Raw genomic sequence first — 19,097 nt, 5'->3', positions numbered from 1 at the left:
TCCTGGTACGTACATGAGTTTGGTGATAGTCGTGGTTCGTAAATGGTTTCGCACTGGTTCGGGTTTGTGGGTTGGTAATAACTTGGAAGGAGGTTAGCGGTAGAGATTTTTCTGTTTGGTTGATACGACGACCAGGAATTGCATGACGTCATGGCAGATGGGTTTGTGGCGTCATTCTTCCATCTTTTGTGTATTTGTTGAAAAGCGGCGCCCATTGTGACTCTTTTTTTGGTTTTCGGGCAACTTGATGTCGAGGACATTTCAAAGTTTTTTGTCTTTCCGCCATTTGCTCGGAAACCTCTTGCGAATGGATTGTTTTCGATTTTCAATTTAGTAACCTGAAAAAGAAAATAATTATAAATACTAAATTCAAATCGTCAAAACTTTTAATCTAAACGTTGGTTAAACATAGAAAGATTTCAATTTGGTTTTAAAACCTACCTCTTGGTTTTGATAAGCAGTGACTGTGATAAACTTGGTTTGCGGGAATTCGAAACTTGACATCGGTTGAAGATGTAGACTGCTGACGTCATCAGTTCGAACCACGTGGATTCGAGTTTGATATCGATGCATCGAATGAACGAAAAACTTTCCATTGGATAAATTTCCGCATGAATTTGTAAGCTTAACTTTATGAAAAGTCAGAATATCATTCATCCATTTTGCTCCGTTGCAAGGCGAGTTGGGATGAAGATAAAATCTCTGAGGTACTTGAGGTTCTCCTCTTCCGGCCACAACCCATTCTCCTTGTTGAAACTTGTATCGATGTTGATCAACACTGACTACATCCATCAACACACAATATTGAGCGCTCGGGTTAAGACCTTCCAACTTAATTCGGTAACCAGGAAACATTCGTCTAAAATTAAAATAATATTTGTTATTGCGAATAATAAGTTACGGTAAACTAAACTTAGTAAGTGTTTAAGCCTTGACTAGCAAAAACATTTTATTTCAGAACTTACCTTCCGCCTTTGGTTACAATCATTTCTGTTTGAGCACTTGAAAACTTCTTCCATAATTCTTGATCTTGCAATTCAACATTAATGCAAGTTTCTGATGGAGTAACGACTGGTTGTCTAGCGTTTGATGACACATTGTTGTAAATATCAACGTTCGACATATTGATTAAATTTGAATAAGTCAATAAATAGTAAGTAATATAAAATTTGTATTTCTGTTTGAGATGTATCAAGCAAGAGATTGCAAATTGTAATGAAAAAGTGACGCGTGTCCGTCGTTTTATAATGTATCGAATACATCACGTTTTCTTTGAAGGCTAATGAGGGTAATTAAAGACAAAACAACTGCCATATTCCAAAGCGCATTCCCGCCGAGCAAATTGTCGTCAATTTCTTATCGAATGTTTGCTCGCGACGCACGCCAGTTCCTACTGCGCGGGCTCATTACCTTAACGATAATGATATTCTTTGATTACAAAGTTTCGGAGAATTAATAAACGGAGTAACTAAAAATTTAATACTTAAATATTATTGGATGCATATTTATGTAAACATTGGTTCAATATTAAATTAATCTTGACAAACTATAATAGACCATGTTTTGTACGCCTTGTAAATATAAACCAACATGATAAACTTAAGTTATGATAATAAAAAAAATATTAATATGATGATATAATTGTGTTTCTTTTTTAAAATATGATGAAGTTAGTAAACTTCTGTCACTTCCAATGTCTTGCAATTTTACAAACTCCATATTTTGTCACATTTGCTAATTATCTTTTGTTTTAACAAAGACAAAGAAATAGAAAGGAAGCTAAATTGAAGTTTTTGTTCATAAAAAACTGTGGGTATTTTTCCTGCACGGCTTTTCACCATTATTTATCACACATATGTTGTGTTTTCTGCAACAAAAATCATTCATAAAAAAATGAAAGATAAAACAAAATTTTTGTTACTTGTTTTGTATGGCAATTTAACAGGTTTTTTTACTTAAAAGGCTTAATCTTTAATTGAACATATTTATTGTTTCGAGTTTTTAAACTCATGCTTTGTTAAGTTACACTTAAAATTGGGATTACAGAAACATAACTTAGGTTAATTGCTGTTATGATTAAATGCAAGCGTTCATATTTAGTATTTAAAAAACTTGCTCTATGAAAACATAATACCAAACTTTGCAACAAAAATTGCGACATATTTGGTCAATAAAGCAATTTCCTTTCCATACAAAAGAATGGGATATCCAAAACATAACTCGACAGATCGTAAAAAATAAGTTCCAAGTTCGAATCTTCTTTCAAGTTCGATATCCCGGTGCGATGAACATGTCTTGATGAAGCGTGGCTCAATTAGGCTCGGCGGGGTAGGGGGTGATAGGAATCGGCGAACACAGATAAGCAAGGTCTCGATCTAACGTCGCTGCATGATCAGTAGCGGTCGTTAGGATACAGTTGTCTTTCCTAATGACTCATTAAACATCAAAGCCTGATAAAGAAAAAGATTTCGACTATAAAACGACCCTGCCACACGCCAATCCAGCATCAGTCTCGTTTATTACTTGTTCACTTAAAGCATTTACTCAATAGCATCAACGTTTAATTATAAATAGAACTATTATTCAAAGAGTTTATTATGGCAAACACTTTACCAATGCCACAGTCATCTGCAAACTGGCATCAGGCCTCAGCTGGCCAAGGTGGTTTAGTCCCGAGCCCGTTGTATAATAGTATTGAGCATTCGAATACTAATAGTTACAACTCACTACAGTGGAATGATGGAGAGGCTTACGGAGTTCAAAGATTAGGTAAGTTAAACAATTTAGTTTTTTAAATTTGATGTTATATAATATCTTAAGTTTTAGCACACGTATTTAACCAAGTGCATTTTTTTAGATTCGAATACCAATTGCAACGAATATGGCGTAACGTCAAATATTTCTAATTCAACAAATTTTCATCAAGTCACTGACTCACAAGTCGACCAATCTCAACTTCATTCTGGACTCAGTGTCGATCTGCAGGACCGAGAACTGTGGGAAAAATTTTCGAAAGCGCAAACCGAGATGATTGTCACTAAAACTGGAAGGTAAGAAAACTGTTTTATTTGGCACATGAGTAGAAACAAACTTCATACGTTTTAAATTAGTTAAATATCTTTTTTAAATTATTAATCAAAAAATAATTTAATTTTTAGACGTATGTTCCCTGGTTATCGAATTAAATTGGAAGGTCTTAACCCGAGCGCTCAATATTGTGTGTTGATGGATGTTGTCAGTGTTGATCAACATCGATACAAGTTTCAACAAGGAGAATGGGTTGTGGCCGGAAGAGGAGAACCTCAAGTTCCTCAGAGATTTTATCTTCATCCCAACTCGCCTTGCAACGGAGCAAAATGGATGAAAGACATCGTTACTTTTCATAAAGTTAAACTTACAAATTCCTGCGGCAATTCAGCAAACGGAAAGTTTTTTGTTCATTCCATGCATCGATACCAAACTCGTATCCACGTGGTTCGAACCGATGACGTCAGCAGCCTCCATCTTCAACCAATGTCAAGTTTTGAGTTCCCGCAAACCAAGTTTATCACAGTCACAGCTTATCAAAACCACGAGGTAATTAGTTGATTACACATTTACCTTTATTATGTTTCTACTTAAATATAATTCGTTTTTAGTAATATGGTAAATAACTAAGTTCTTAAATTTTTGTTTCAGGTTACTAAATTGAAAATTGAAAACAATCCATTTGCAAGAGGTTTTCGATCAAACGGAGGAAAAACTAAAAATTTTGAGATTGCTTCTGCCACCGAATCGTCAATGTACGAAAGCAACAAAAGCGTTACAATGGGGGCCGCCTTTCAACAAATTCACAAGCGATGGAAAAATGACGTCACCGAAACACCGACCGTGACGTCACAGACTCAATGGACGCCTTATCAAGCACACAAACAACTGACCGTCGGTGCGAATGGCTTCGGATATTCAAACTACTGTCAAAACTTAATGCCGTTAAATGAAGTGAACAGTAACTTACAACCTACTTATTATCAGCCCCAGAGCTCCCCAAACACGATGGTTCAGCCCCATCAAATATCACCAAACAACCAATCTGGAGCAATTTTCCAACCGCAATTTTCACCTGCGAATCAATCGAATGGGCTTTACCAACCACAGTTTTTTGACAGACCCCAAGCGTCTCCTAACCAGTTTTCAAATTCAGGCGAGTTTGTCCCAGTTTCATACAACGATCAAAATTCAAGTTCGTTTCAACCTCTGGTGTCTTCAAGCAATCAATATGAAAATGCGGGATATCAGCCTCAATTTGTCACAAACGAGCAGACCAACTTTGCTCCCATAGCCACGGCTTATCAATCAGGAGAAACTTACAATCAGGCACAATCAACAAACCCAAGCTTTGGCAGTTCCTCATTCAACAACACTCAATCCACCTACACTGGTCTAACCTCTTACGATCAACAATCATTTATTCCTATTGAAAATAGCGTTGACTCGTCATTTTCTAATGGTCAGCAGTTTTACATTCCACAGACGAACTCAACAACGAGTTTCAGTCCATCTACTTCATCACCCTTGTCTTCACACGACTCCAATCCACCTATCGAAACTTTAAACGGTGTAAGCCAAGAGTCACTCAATATTTGTGAAACTACAAGGTTCCATAGCTCACCAGAAGTAACTTCCAATGACGAAGGCTATGCGTCCACTTCCTTACCCAACCCAGATTCTGAAAACGCGAAAGTTACAGAGGGAGCCAACGTTAACACAACACCAGCGAGTTTGCATAATAACTTTCCTTCTCCTGAAAGTAACTTGCATTTTCAGAATATTTCTCCAGCTGATGACGTAGAGCATTTACCTGAGTTTTCAAACAATTCAACAACAACATACCAAGGCCAAGTAGATAACCAAGCTCTATTAAACGGGGATTACAACACCTCAAAAGATGCACATAATCCCTTTTTGCAATGGTCTCAAACTAATTATGATATGCCTCAGTTTACCGATGATGTTCTATTAAAAACAAGTCCTTCTGGTTGCTAAATATTTGTTGATTTAATATTTTTGTTGCTTATTTATTGTTTATAATTATGTGCAATTGTGTTAAATAAAAATTAAAAAGAAAAATCGATCTGCCGTTTAACTTAAAAGACAAGTAATGTTATCTAAAAATTGTAGGGTAATACAAAAACGTTGTGTTAACTTGTTAACAGTAATTGTAACTTAACTTTAGAGTAGCATGAGCCACCTGCTTATATATACACTGTATATAAAAAACAACAAACATTATTGAACCAAGCTTTTCACAACTCCTTTAAAAAGTTGTGAAAAACCTGGAGCAGTTTATGCGTTTTAGGAGCTTAAACTTAAAGTATTTCAGGCCTATTGCAGTATGCCGGTTTGTTGCCGAAAAGCAGTTGTTTTGCTTAGTTATAAATTAAACAAGAGTAAATAAGCTTTAGTTTTGTAAAAGGTTTTATTATTAAGAATATCAAAATGATGTACAAAATATAAATAAACGAACATGCAGAAATATAAGATATAAAATAAAAAATAAATAAAAATAAACCAAACAGAAAGTTAAAAAGCGTACATTTTATTTACAGCAATCTGTGAATTTGTTTTGTATTGCGTTGTGTCTGCATGTAGCATATTATAAACAGGATGAATGGTGTTAGGTTGTAAAGGACTAGTTGTTGGTTTCGAATATGTGGTATTAGGCAAGGTAAAACAGGAGGGCGCAGAGTAAGATTCGTACAATTGTGGTAAGAAATGGGCTTGGTTTGGATATGAAGGATTCAAGCCGACGTGGCTAATATTAAACTGCGTGCCAGAAAATGGGACAGTTTGGTCAAGTAAACTTGTACTATAAGATATATTAGAAAAGGCAGGCAACGGATAATGTTGGTAAGGGGTGCTTTGTAGTTCTATCTTACTTTTTTCAGCAACTTTGGGCAAAGGTTGCGTAGGGCAAGGTTTCTTTTTGGCTATTCTTGGAAAATGAAGTAAAAAGTCTTTTTCACTTTGCTTCCTAGTGTCCGAGCTATTAGAGGTTGTATCAAAATTATTTCTTGAAGTTGGCGTGGCGTATGAGGTCATTGATGACGTCATTGGTAAATTAGGCACAAGAGTGTCTTGTTGTAAGCTATGGTTACCACCCAAGTTAGTTTGTTGTGTGTTATTGTTGTTTGACTTGTCCGTTTTTGGTCTTTTTGTTAAAGGAAAATTCTTGTTGTTGTGAAAGTTAGTTCTGGCACCGTTGTCGCGGAATCCTTTGGCGAAAGGATTGTTGTTGATTTTGAGTTTGGTCACCTGCAAAATCACAATAAAAGTTATTATGTTAAGCATATATGTTTTCTGGTATTTTATTTTTATATTAAATAGATTTGAAGATACATAGCTTGCCATTAACAGAAAACTGTGCATACCTTTCCGTTTTGATACGCGGTGACTGTAATGAACACGGTTTGCGGGAAAGCGAATGTCGACATAGGTTCTCGTTCTAACCTCGTGACGTCACTGGTTTTTACGATGTGAACACGTGGTTGGTAGCGATGCATGGAGTTCAGTATAATCTGAATAAAAAAAAAAAACGATTTTAAATTAAAAATTTTATTTAAGTTATAATAATATTTATTTGTGCCGTGGGTTCGTATTTAGAAAAGGATATAAAAATATTTGTAAAAGAGTTTACCTTATCTGTTGCTTGCGCTGTATTCGAATTGGTGAGTTTGATTTTATTGAATGAAATCAAATCGCTCATCCACTTACGCCCACTGGCAGGACTATCGGAATGTAAAAACATTCTCCGCGGTAAATGTTGTTCTCCTTTCCCCGCCACCATCCATTCTCCGCCCTGGGGTAAAAAAGTATTTTTTTATTTAATTTCATACGAAAAAATGTCATTAATGACAACATTTGACAAAGTAATATAATTTGCTTAGGAATAGTAAAAAAATAAACAAGTCAAATTTATTTGAAACAAATTTTACCTGAAACTTGTATCTGTGCTGATCGACGTTTACAATATCCATGAAAACACAATATTGCTCGTTCGGGTTCAAACCATCTAATTTCACACGATAACCAGGAAACATACGCCTAAAAAAAATTAGTCATTTAAATATTAAAAAAATAGTATACTAACTTTTTGTGTTTATGTAAAACAATTTGTTTAACCAGTAAAAGTGGTTTTACGGCCAACATGTCCAGTCGGAAGCTTTTAATTGCGATTAATTGTTCTCTAAACGATTACAAATTTCGTTGTCCGATTTTATTGTTCTCGAAATTGCCGGCCTCTGCTTTCGGCATCCTGCATTCTTATTATTGTTACGTCATCACTTTCGTTATGACGTCACAGACCTCGCTTTGTTTCGACACGCGCGGCTTACAAACGACCGGGCTTTGTTTGGTTATTGTTGCAACAATAAAAACAATTGTTTTTGATACAAGTTTGATAATTGTTAGGTTTGTAATTGATTTCCGTTTGTATTTTTTGATTGAACCGAAATTTGTATTTTTTAATTTTAAATTGTTTGCAGTATAGCTGTAAATTATTCTTTTCATTTTGGCTTAAAATAAATCTTAACTTTTATAGAAAATATTTTAAAGATAATTCCAAAAAATTTTAAAAATCGAACTGCTCAATTATTTTTTAACTACTTTAAATTTTCTTCCATTATTTTTAATGTTTAAAAAAATGAATATTTATTTACCTTCCCGCCTTAGTAACAATCATTTCAGTTCCGACGCTTGAAAATTCCTCCCACAATTCTCGATCTAGTAATTCGACTTGTAAATTCGGCTCGCAGTTACGTGGTAGTTCGTGATGTCGGTCGTTAGATGGTGTAGTGGATGCCAGGAGCCCAAAATTAGGAGGATGCGACGTATCGGGGGTTACAACCGCATCTGTAAAAATTTAAAGCATGAATTAAATATTAATATAGACTTTTTTAATAAAACAAAACAATTGCAATTTTCTACGCAACTTACACAATTTTAAACTGTTATAAGTTATTTATTCTCCCTAAAATTTAACCTGGTTAAAACATACCTTTGTTGCTAGTATATGAAGAAAATTTTGATACATAAGAATCACCAAAGCTAGCTTCAGAAGATCTGTAAAACTGAGGACTAACTGTTGTTACATTGTTTCGAACAGAATAATCTTCTGCTTTTTCTGAGGCTGTACTTGGCTGTTTATTAGGGCTAGTCGAAAAGTTCATTCTTAGCTTTGCAGTTTTCTAGATGCGTATTTCGTACTGTAATTAATTCTATTTTATGGAATTGATTGATTTTTTTAATGTTTTTCGTTTTCTGTATAATGTTAACCTTCGAAGTTCAATTTACGAATGTCGATACTTTTTGACAAAGTTGACACTAGTCCAAATCTTGTTTCCGATTCGCCTTAACCTTTTTCTCTATCTTGTTTAGACACCGATATAATAGACTTCGGTCCTTTTCATATGTCCGGCAATGTCGACACGCAGTAATTAAGCAAACTGTTTTCTCTTCTTGTTGCTATCTTTCGCGTGTCTCACCTTTTCGACGTGTTGCTTTCGCGAAGACATTATCACTCTCTCGGCGCCATTGCAAGGTGACAAAATTAAGGAAAATCGGCCGTGTGGAAATCAACAGATCCGCAATATACATGTATCACAATTGGATTAGCACAAGCTAAAGTTACTTGATCTTTAATCCTGGCGCTTTATTTTTCTACAAGATTTAGCTCTAAATATTTTTCAACGGGTTTGTACTTTACACGATTGCGCAACCATAACCCATTTGTCATAGCATAAAACAGCTTAAATATAAAATATGCCAATGTTTAATTTAACACTAACTATTTCTGCTTTGATAAAGCTCACCAAACTAGACACCTTAACGACTTTACAAGGCACAAAAAATATTTTTCCGTCTGAGTCTTCAGAAGACTCGCGTAAATGATCAGCTGTCTTAAAACTATTTTATTTGTTATATGACGCAAATAGTTTATCTTAAGGTATGTAATGCTACCTTAGAATTGCACAAAAACATTAAACTTAAAAACTTTGAAGGTAAAGCTTTTGAGGATAACTAAAAAAAGAGTGTGTTGTTAATCAGCTTCATTAGACCGCATCGAAAAAAACGTGTTCAAAAATTTATATTTTGCAAAAAGAAAGCAAAGGCGAAGGTCAGAAGAATGACTTGTTTAGTTTCGTTTCAAATTAAAATCAAGCAGAATTTGGGTAAGTCAAACACTTAAATAAACCAATTAATATATTAAAATTGATTTCACTTTAATAGCAAAATAAACTTATAATTCCGAAAGGCAATTTGTACTAAACTTCATAATTAAGTTTTTTTGTATTGTTGTCGCCGATTATTCATTATTTGGTAATGCAGGTTCAAATGAAATAGTTGGGCTGGTTGGAAACATTAAAGAATTGGGTAAATGGGAATTGGAAAATGCAATACAACTTAAACCTGGGTTAGTTTATTTGCTTTAATTAACCTTAAAAAATACATATTTTTAAACTTAAAGTGATTACATTTCTGTTGTTGGTTAATTTAAATCCCCTTTGTTTAAATTACAGGGCAGACAATAGTTTTTCCTGTCAAGTTGCAGTGCCTTTAAATTCAAAAATTTTATATCGGTATTTTATTGCTTTGAATACTACAAAAGATAACAAAAAGGTATTTTCAAAATAAAAAAAATACGTAATTAATATATATGTTAATATTACCTTGATTGCTATTAGTGGGTTATAACTTATGTTAACTATTTTTTTATAGGTTCTTCTGCTACAGTCAACAGAAGCATCTCTTACACTAAGAAATTGTGTGATTACAGATGAAAGCAACTTAAATGTAGATGATGGTTTTTATGGGGAAATAAATGGCAATAACGTAAAAAAAATTTATTTATTAAATGTAAATAAAAACATATTTAATTATATATACCGTAAATTGGTATTTAAAAATATAGTACGCACCTGGTATTTATAAATTAAGTTTAAATAATAAATTTATATTTTTATTACTTAGGCAATGAGTAATGGGTTTCTTAGTGGTCAGAGTGAAATGAGGGTCTGCATTAGTTCACCAAATAATTATCCTTTTGTTGAATTCAACCAATCCTTTTCGTCAAAGAACAGGTGTGTAAGTTAACATTTTTGCAATTCATTAGAATCAAATTATTTTAGTTGGTTCTTATATTTTTGTACAATTGTAAATGCCTACAGCTTTTTTTAGTTAAGCACTCTTTTGTACAGAGTGTAGAGTGTTGTTTGTTGTTTAAAATAACAAATTGAAAATAAAGATTATTAAAGTTCATTTGTTTTTTTGTAGTGTTGATTCAAAGAAGTTGTATGTGAAACCAGTATCAACCTGCTCACATATTTCAGAAAAGTTTGTCCAAAACATTCCACTGAATTTCAACATTATTGAAGGTTGGTTTAATGTGGTACTATATTAACTTCTTATTCATAATGCTATGCTTTTGCAATTTATAATATACCCTTTATTTTAATATATATTTGTTGTTTAAAAACTAGATAAGCCATATAAATGCGTGGAAATCCCCAAAGGCGAGAAATTGCATCTTACTTACATCTTACAACACTTAGATGCTGACGAGATTTCATTAAAATTAGAGGTAAAGAGTTTGTTATACCATATAATTAGTTGGATACTGTAACGTTTTTAATCTTAATTCAGTGATAAACTAGTCCAATGCACTGTATTCAAACACCATTTAACAAATGCCTTATGTGTTAATGGTAGTTTATGTGCTGTAGTTTGAGTGCTACCTTTTTTATGTGTAGTTGTACTACCTTGTTCAGTATTTAGTTTTCATTTTAAATTATCAGTTATTCTTATTTAATTTTTAGGTTTATTCTGGTAGTGATGCCAACAATGTGACTTTATTAGGGACTGGTGCAATTAGTGCAGCTTGTTTATCTTCTACCTGTAAGATCCTTAAGATACCCTTGTTGGATCAAAACCATGTTAGTATTGGAACCCTCAGAGGTAAGTTTAAACAATGTCTTATGCCTTGATGGCAATTACAGAAATTGATTGGTTGAAGTAGTTGATTTACTTTCTTATGTTATTTTTTGAATTTTTTCTTTTTTTTAGTTCCTTGTTTGCTGATACATACTTACCCATACACCTTGTCTATTGAAGAGAGTTATTCAAACTATTGGAAGAAAAAGGCAATGATTCATTGTGGACATAGAGGGTCCGGAAACTCTTTTACAAGTAAAAAGTAAGAAAAAGTTAGGTTCTTAACTAATATAAATGACCCAAAACTTTATTTATACTAATAATTTATTTTTAATTTTTATAATACTTGATTTTTTGGATAATATAACCCTGTCTTGCCTATGTGATACTATTTTGTTTTAAACTTTTTTTAAAGGATTTCAAACAAATATGAAAATACCATTGACTCATTTGTTCATGCTGGTGCTAATGTAAGTAGAACTATTAAAAACAATTAAATTATTTTAATTTTTTAATGGCAAATTAAGTAATTTTATCGTTTTTTTTTGTAGGGAGGCAAGTTTGTTGAGTTTGATGTTCAGCTAAGTAAAGATGGAATTCCTGTCGTGTATCATGATTTGACAACATGCGTTCCAGTGGAAAAGGTATTTGCACAACTTTCTAATTCTTTGTGTTATTAAAATGTAACACTTTAATAGTAAACTTAAGAATAAGCTTAGCATGTTTATTCGCAGATATAGTTTTTTTCGCTTTATTATTTGATTAATCTGTAAGCAATATTTTTTGTTGTGAACTTATATTATGTTCTCTAAATTTATAAGTGCACTTATATTTAAATTACATTTAAAATATTGATTAAAACACAGAGGGCTGATAAATCATCGCATCTAGTAGAAATCCCAGTTTATCAAATGACCCTAAACCAACTGAAAGAGTTAAGAATGAGGCAATTAAGCCAACAACGTTTGATCAGAACTTTGGGTAAAGAAAATTATGATTTAATACATTTATTTAATTTTTTAAATTTCGATTAGACTATTTCAATTTGATTTGTTTTAACCTATGTTTGTAAGTGTTAGTAATAGTTTAATTATTAAGTTAAAGAATACAAGTTGTAAACATTTTACGCATGGCAATTTATTTAGATTATGATCATGATGACTTAGATGCAACAAAACAACCCTTTCCAACCTTGAAGGAAGTACTTGAACAAGTTTCAATCAAGGTTGGGTTCAACATCGAAATAAAATATCCTGCTTTGGACCAAGTTAGTTTTAAACCTTTTTATGTTAAATTAAGTATTGTTTTGTGTCCATGTTATAGCATCTTTAAGTAAGGTCCTAATAACAGTACCAACTTCTGCCAAGCTCTAAACCAATATGTAGATTAATCATATTAACTATTTGTCAAAGGCATTTTATACTGGGTCTGGGTAAAAAATGTCACTCTATGTTTAGGCTGTGCAGTCATCCTTCTCACATTAAGGATACCTATTAAAATATTATATAATATATTAAAAGCTGAACAATTAAATTGTGTTTTAAAATTTATATGCAATTAAAATTTTTTTATTTATACGTTAACAGCATGATTTATATTTACAGAAAGGCAATTATGAGAATGGATTAAAACATTTTATTGATCCGAATATTTTCTGTGACGCAATTCTGAGAGTTGTGTTTGAGCATGCTGGAAAACGAAAGATAATTTTTTCTAGTTTTGAAGTCAACATTTGCATCATGTATGTATTTTGCTACTTTACTTATAATATTTAAGTGTTTACAATAGTATAAATTTTTTGTTTAAAACTATCAATTTTGCCTGCCTTTTGTTATTTAACGAGTTACATTGTATTTAACTCTTTTTAATATTTTATTTTGTTTACCTTTTTGTCTTTAATAACCTTAAACTTGAATTAAAGGTTACGAAGGAAGCAGCACAAATATCCAGTTTTGTTTTTAACTAATGGCAACACTGATCATTACACACCTATGCTGGATTTGAGAGAGAAAACAAATGAAATGGCAATAGGTAAGGATACAAAAAATAATTAACTCCTAATATACGTGAGTTAAGTAATGTATATACATACATATATATAAACATTTTATTTTATAGGAGTTGCAATGGCTGAGGGCTTGCTGGGTATAAACTCGCTCAGCAAAGATGTGTACAAGACACCTGAAATAGTTAAACACGCTCACAATGCTGGACTTGTATTTGCTTGTTATGGAGATGATGTTGGTGATAATTTGAAGATAATTAATGATGCAAAAGTTGACATCGCCATCTATGACAGGTAAGACCTTTTTTTGGAATTTTTTAACAAAAATTGATAAATGCGTTAAAATTTAAAGAAAGTTTATTTTTGCTGTGTTTAAATTTTAAACTTCGAAATGTCTGAATTCAAATGCTGTAACGCAGTAAGTAATACCACAATTTAATTTTTTTAACGCGAAACTCATATGCTAATTAACTATATTAATTCTTATTTTCTATGAAGCCCTTGTCGCCCTAACTAACTACAAAAATAAGCAATTCAATTTACCCAATTTTTTGGAACTTTTTGTAATATGAATAACAAACGACATAATTTTTTAATAGAATATACGAACAAAATACGGAAAAGAAATAACGGCGAGATTCCCATTGCACATAATCAATTAAAATTCTCAAAGTTTTTTTTGTAATTTAAGTGAGTGGTGGAAAATATTTATCGGCGCAAAATTTACCGTTTTTTGTTGTTGTGCCACTGCGCCGAAATGTTATAATTTGTTTAATAGACCAACTTACAATAGACAGAAAACGTTACGACCAACTAGTATTAAACTTATAAATAAATATATCTGCAATCAAGAGATCCCTTCAATTTGAATAGAGATAAAAATAAGGCCAAAAATTTTTCCAAGACATTTTCCTAGAACAATAAATCCACATCCACGTTGTCTGCTAATAGATCCCTGGTACCTCCTTTGGTCTGAGGGACAACAGGAGCAGGCATCTTCTTCCCTATCCTGTTCTTCTCCCATTCTTGCTTTAGCTGTTCCTGTTTTCCTCTAATGATCTCCTTCTTCTTTTGAATCTTTTTGAGTCTGTAAAACTCCTCTCTCTCACCCTCGTCAAGCTCAGTAACAATGTAAGCAATGGTGTTTTCAATTCGAGGAATAATGACTAGAAAAAAATTGAAATCAGAAAAGTATGACCATCGCACACTATTTATCAATGGGCATTGCTTCCCTTTTTATGGACATTTGAATAGAAAACTGTATTTAATGTTAGATTGTACATTAATTGCTTACCATGCTCAATGGCATTAACACGTCGGTTGGTTATTTTAATGGCTTCATCCAAAGTTACAAATGAGGTCTAATAATAAAAAAAATAATTAATATTAGACAACAAAATAACATTAAATCTAGAGCAAAAATTTTCTTAAAGGGTAATTTTTTAGAGATATTATTCAACATATAGAAATATATACCTGAAGTGAGGCCAGCTCTACTAACAGCTTTACGGCCTTGAAGAAGTTTTTCTTAACTCTTCCTAATTGTTCTCCACCTCTAGATAGTCCAGTCAGTTCATAACTGTCAGTACCATCCTAAAATAAATATAGCGCGAACAAAAGCCTTAATTATGAAAGAAGTAATTATGCTGGAGAGTTAGGGCTTAGAAAACAGAGTATTTAAATTATTTGAGAAGTTTATTTTTAACTATTTAATACCTCGTAGTGCTCAAATGTTGGCAGTTTTACACCAGCAACGTTCTCTTGTTTGCTGCGAACTTTCAACTGAGCTTTTGTTACATTTTGTAAAACTACTGGACTAAAATCCCCGCCTGCAAATTTAGTCTCAGCCAGAGAGAACGCCGCCTCTTTCATGACTTCTCCCATCAGTTGTTTAGCCTAAAATATTGACAAATAATTTATTTTAGTTTAGTAGGGTTACAATAAAAAATAATTTATAGTTAAACAAGTTTTTTTGTGTGAAAGTTTTGTGAAATAACATCTGTTATATTAGACCTCAATAATCTTCTTTAAAATTGCATGAAACCGGATCTTAAGTGCATCGGCTTTCTTCTTTAGTAAACTGTGACCTTTCTTTGCTCCTTTTAACCTTGACTTGGTTATGGTCAAGTTCCTGTGGTAATGGATAAGTTAGATTATGTTGTACAAGCAGTCAATAAAACTACTATATTTCTACCATTATGTGAGCACTAAGCAAGCCTTTTACATTGCTCGAATATTTAATTTAACACAATTTTGTTGTCAGAATTGAATATATATTTTGTTTAATGTTTTAAGTAAAGGATACTTACATACGAGATGGAAAAACATCCAATTTATCCGCCGACATATTTGCTGTATTTTTTTAAAACCTTAACAGCAAAATCAAAGTTCACGCCTCTATCCTTTGCTTTAATAAACCTTATATTTTGTCATATACCTTCAAGAATATAAATAACGTAAACAAAAATTAAAAATGGTTTTATTCGCTTATTCTATTCTGTTTTGTTCATTTATTAGTCTTTTTTGTCTAGCAACGAAATGTCTATTGTGTCTTATATATATTTATTCAATTTCTAATAGTTTTAACACTAAATATTAAAAACAATATGCTTTTAATTGCTTTATTGTATTTAACGAAGTCACAAATCATAACAAAAAATTATTAAGGACAACCCTGCAGTTTAGTCATGTGAAACCTTAATCATCCTTAATTGTAGCTGTTGACGTCATTTTAACTACAATTTTTGGGATTTTGTTGCCTTAATCTAACACACTATTATTTATTTAAAACAAAACCTTAAGTTAGGTTTTGTTTAAATGTAAAGAACAGAAAAAATACCTACATTCTTAAAATTAAATATCAAAAAACGATTTGGATAGTTTTCAGTTATGGTAAAGTACCTCTTCAATCACGCTGTTTGGTAATTGAAGTTAAACTTTTATAAGAACACATCGTACTAAACTTAATAACTACTTGGCCATTTTAAAGGGCTTAATCTTTAAGATATACTGGCCAGAAATTACTTTTGTGGTCTTTCATTGACTTGCTTGCAAAATGAATACTGCTTGGAATTTACGAAGGCTGGTGTCTCCAATATTAACAAACTACTGTCAAAGGTAAAAAGTTGTCAATAAATTTACAATCTACCTTAAACCTTAATAAACTGTCATGTATTTTTAATGTCTTTAGATTGAATTTTGGTCTTTCGAGTACAATTCACTCTCCTGACATATTCAACTATGACAATCAGGCATTTTACGACAACATACAGTTTGGATACAAAAAAGGAAGAACTAATATACGGAATCGAAATAGACACCACACTAAAATGGCCCAACGCACAATCCAACTCTTAACGCAAGTTCGAATTGTGGATAACACCCCAGAGGGTTTAACACCTGTAAAACGTCACGCTCGAGTTATCCACGTTTATTCAAAGAAGAAGGGAGGAGGTTGTGTAGGAGATCTAGTGTTGATCGCAACACACGGAAAAGTAAAAAGAGCCTTAATGGTGGGACAAGCTGCAAATATGGGAATTTTAAAAGCTAGGATGGATACCAACAATGTAATTTTGATGGACAAAGATGGAAATCCTCAGGGCACCAGGATTACAGCTCCAATTCCTGCTTGGATGCGGTCAGTAAAATCCAACACTAAGCGTCCTATTGCTATGTCAAAAGTTATTGCTATAGCCGGAAGGCTGATTTAGATTTTTGTTGTTTTTTACACTGTAAATAAATTGATTTGTTACATTCAACTTAACTTTTGTTTAAGTAAATATTAATTTAAAAATCTTCTTCTCCTTAAGGTTATTTTAATATCACTTGCAAACAGAAATTTTTTGTTTATTTAGCATAAACATACTTTTGGGTTGTTAGCATAAAGCATAAACAATTTACAAACACAGGCAAACAATTGTAAGGCAACGCAAAGTTACAGAGTTTACACAAAGTTGTGATTCGAAAAGAAATTTATTCCGACAAGGTCGTCAGGTAGAAATTGTTGGTTCGGATTGTCATATTCGTATCCTTCTCCATAACCTAGACTCTTTGCTAGCTTGGTCGATGCATTTCTCAAATGCAAAGGAACCTGTGAAACACAAGCAATTCAAACAAATAAATATATTTGTTGATCAATTTTAAACAAAATTATTGGAACCAGATTATATTTACTCCGGGTAATATTCCTTCGTGATTTTGAATTGTTTCTTTCACTTTAGCTAGGGCTAGGTAGATTTCGGGGGACTTTGGTGCTCTTGCAAGATAGACTGCACATTCAGCAAGAACAACCTACAAATTTGTAAATATTGAATCAAGAAATACCTATTCAAGTTTGAAATAGCCAAATACTTACATCACTTTCTGGCATTCCTACATACTGGCATGCAGTGTAAGCAGAAACAGCAATGTTTAGAGCATTTGGATCTGCTATACCTGTTTATACAATATATTTTAGAATATATATACAACCAAAAATTAATTTTTTTATTAGTGCTATCCTATACCTATGTCCTCGGATGCCATTCTAATCAGTCTTCTTGCCAAGAATTTAGGGTCTTCTCCTCCCATCATCATTCTGGTTAACCAATACAAAGCAGCATTGTCATCACCTCCTCTTATCGACTTTTGTAATGCTGATGCCATTTCGTAATGCTGGTCACCTAAATACAAATATTACAGCAAATTTACAAAGTTTTTTTTAGACAAATTGTCAGAACTTTAGGTCAGGTTTACTTACCAGTCCTATCATAAAAAATATGACTTCTCTGCAGGCTGCTTTTTACCAGCTCCGTTGTGACTTTGTTTCTCGCTGTTAAATCACAATCCGACTGAGCCATTTCAATAGCAATCTGCAAACCATTTAAAGCATATCTCGCATCACCATCACACAAGTTAGCAAGATATGAAATTGCATCATCTTCAATTGAAACAGTGTCGTTCTGTAGTTCAGTTTTATTTTTACACACAACTGCATCAGGATAACAGTTTTCTAATGCTCTTAAAAGAATATCCTTGCAGTCACTTGCTTCAAGTTTATTTAGGACGATAACCCGGCATCGACTTAACAAGGCAGAGTTTAAGGCAAAAGATGGGTTTTCTGTAGTTGCCCCGATTAAAATAATAGTCCCATTTTCAACATGGGGTAGAAAAGTGTCTTGTTGCAGTTTGTTGAAGCGGTGTATTTCATCGACGAATAAAATTGTTTTGCGACGAAACATTTTTTGTTCATTTTTAGCAGCGGTAATCAAAGCCTGAGCATCAGCTTTTCCTGAATTTGTTGCCGACATTTTTACAAACCTAGTAGCATTATTATTTTGTTGTTTGACATTGTTTGCGATAATATGGGCTAGGGTGGTTTTTCCACACCCAGGCGGGCCCCATAATATCATGGAAGGGACTTTGTTGTTTTTTAGTAAATTTAATAAAGCAGACCCAACTCCGAGGCTTTTATTTTGCCCCAAATAATTCTCGAGGCTCGTTGGTCGTGCCATTTCAGCAAGTGGTTTGAATTCATTCTTTTTCGAATCAGAGGAACTAGGTTTGCTAAAAAAACCATAACTTGGCTTAATTTCATTATTGTTTTGTTCATTTGTTTTAAACTTGTTCCAAGGGGATTCCTGCTTTTTTACTTTGCTCGGGGTGAATGAAAAAGTTGCAGAGGGTTTACGCTTTTTAGAGTTTTCTGCAGGGCTCTTTTTAAGCCCTTTGCACGACTGCACATGGCTTGAAATAAAGTTTGACGAAAAGTTTTTAAAACACATCGGACATTCGACTTTATTGGACATTTTAATCCGAACTTTTAAAGTTCTTTGCTAGCTCTAATTTTGCACAGAAATCTTGAGTAGTTTGACCATGCAATTGTCGCTCAACAGGTGTAACTGAACGATGTACTCGTGCAAGGCGTCGATCCTTCTGCTTGTCGCTATCTATATAATAATAAGCAGCAAAACCAATCACACAAGTTGGTATCCCAAAGAGCGCAACATGAAATAATGTCATAGTCAGATAGTTAGATCCCTTTTTATTACAAATTGAGTCACTACGTGACCCACAAACTATTTAAGTTTACTGTTTTCTTCGCAAGTAATCGAACTGTGGGATTGCGCGTTGTTGTGCAATATAC

At 33.0% G+C, this 19,097-nt stretch overlaps 4 protein-coding genes across 4 annotated transcripts; 2 read left to right on the top strand and 2 right to left on the bottom strand.

Annotated features, from left to right (window-relative positions):
• The first annotated feature begins 9,141 nt into the window (after positions 1-9,141).
• On the top strand, positions 9,142-13,968 carry LOC145755640 (glycerophosphocholine phosphodiesterase GPCPD1-like). Its single transcript, XM_082571887.1, has 17 exons — positions 9,142-9,209; positions 9,367-9,451; positions 9,558-9,657; positions 9,757-9,870; positions 10,009-10,118; positions 10,312-10,412; positions 10,518-10,618; positions 10,854-10,992; positions 11,101-11,230; positions 11,384-11,438; positions 11,520-11,612; positions 11,835-11,949; positions 12,114-12,235; positions 12,573-12,709; positions 12,890-12,999; positions 13,087-13,267; positions 13,573-13,968. The coding sequence occupies exons 1-17, from the start codon at positions 9,164-9,166 to the stop codon at positions 13,601-13,603; spliced, it is 1,770 nt and encodes a 589-aa protein (XP_082428013.1). The 5' UTR covers positions 9,142-9,163; the 3' UTR covers positions 13,604-13,968.
• LOC145755641 (V-type proton ATPase subunit D-like) lies at positions 13,528-15,432 on the bottom strand. The gene is made up of 6 exons (XM_082571888.1): positions 15,283-15,432; positions 14,987-15,104; positions 14,690-14,869; positions 14,450-14,566; positions 14,268-14,334; positions 13,528-14,139 (listed from the first exon to the last, which is right to left on the bottom strand). Exons 1-6 carry the CDS (start codon positions 15,318-15,320, stop codon positions 13,886-13,888), a joined length of 774 nt encoding a protein of 257 aa, XP_082428014.1. The 5' UTR covers positions 15,321-15,432; the 3' UTR covers positions 13,528-13,885.
• A 320-nt stretch (positions 15,433-15,752) lies between these two features.
• On the top strand, positions 15,753-16,725 carry LOC145754608 (large ribosomal subunit protein uL14m-like). Its single transcript, XM_082570688.1, has 2 exons — positions 15,753-16,090; positions 16,164-16,725. The coding sequence occupies exons 1-2, from the start codon at positions 16,029-16,031 to the stop codon at positions 16,681-16,683; spliced, it is 582 nt and encodes a 193-aa protein (XP_082426814.1). The 5' UTR covers positions 15,753-16,028; the 3' UTR covers positions 16,684-16,725.
• A 122-nt stretch (positions 16,726-16,847) lies between these two features.
• LOC145755562 (ATPase WRNIP1-like) lies at positions 16,848-19,045 on the bottom strand. Its single transcript, XM_082571802.1, has 5 exons — positions 17,712-19,045; positions 17,479-17,634; positions 17,328-17,407; positions 17,147-17,263; positions 16,848-17,063 (listed from the first exon to the last, which is right to left on the bottom strand). Exons 1-5 carry the CDS (start codon positions 18,757-18,759, stop codon positions 16,917-16,919), a joined length of 1,548 nt encoding a protein of 515 aa, XP_082427928.1. The 5' UTR covers positions 18,760-19,045; the 3' UTR covers positions 16,848-16,916.
• Between the last annotated feature and the right edge of the window lie 52 nt (positions 19,046-19,097).

The sequence above is a fragment of the Corella eumyota genome, chromosome 6 (genome assembly GCF_963082875.1).
Source record: "Corella eumyota chromosome 6, kaCorEumy4.1, whole genome shotgun sequence".
Classification (NCBI taxonomy): domain Eukaryota; kingdom Metazoa; phylum Chordata; class Ascidiacea; order Phlebobranchia; family Corellidae; genus Corella; species Corella eumyota.
Note: the sequence above shows the minus strand (reverse complement) of the source record. Positions and strands in the feature narration are given on the sequence as shown.

What these genes read in the sequence shown, in the direction of transcription:
- LOC145755640 (XM_082571887.1), top strand. Translation starts at nt 9,164, where the DNA reads ATGACTTGTTTAGTTTCGTTTCAAATTAAAATCAAGCAGAATTTGG. An exon ending in AGATTTCATTAAAATTAGAG is followed by an intron (nt 10,619 to 10,853) that starts GTAAAGAGTTTG and finishes TTTAATTTTTAG; the next exon opens with GTTTATTCTGGTAGTGATGC. An exon ending in TTGTTCATGCTGGTGCTAAT is followed by an intron (nt 11,439 to 11,519) that starts GTAAGTAGAACT and finishes TTTTTTTTGTAG; the next exon opens with GGAGGCAAGTTTGTTGAGTT.
- LOC145755641 (XM_082571888.1), bottom strand. Translation starts at nt 15,320, where the DNA reads ATGTCGGCGGATAAATTGGATGTTTTTCCATCTCGTAT. An exon ending in TTTTAAAGAAGATTATTGAG is followed by an intron (nt 14,870 to 14,986) that starts GTCTAATATAAC and finishes TCAATATTTTAG; the next exon opens with GCTAAACAACTGATGGGAGA. An exon ending in TAGAGCTGGCCTCACTTCAG is followed by an intron (nt 14,335 to 14,449) that starts GTATATATTTCT and finishes TTTTATTATTAG; the next exon opens with ACCTCATTTGTAACTTTGGA.
- LOC145754608 (XM_082570688.1), top strand. Translation starts at nt 16,029, where the DNA reads ATGAATACTGCTTGGAATTTACGAAGGCTGGTGTCTCCAATATTAACA. An exon ending in TTAACAAACTACTGTCAAAG is followed by an intron (nt 16,091 to 16,163) that starts GTAAAAAGTTGT and finishes TAATGTCTTTAG; the next exon opens with ATTGAATTTTGGTCTTTCGA.
- LOC145755562 (XM_082571802.1), bottom strand. Translation starts at nt 18,759, where the DNA reads ATGTCCAATAAAGTCGAATGTCCGATGTGTTTTAAAAACTTTTCGTCA. An exon ending in AATGGCATCCGAGGACATAG is followed by an intron (nt 17,408 to 17,478) that starts GTATAGGATAGC and finishes TTGTATAAACAG; the next exon opens with GTATAGCAGATCCAAATGCT. An exon ending in ACGAAGGAATATTACCCGGA is followed by an intron (nt 17,064 to 17,146) that starts GTAAATATAATC and finishes TGTGTTTCACAG; the next exon opens with GTTCCTTTGCATTTGAGAAA.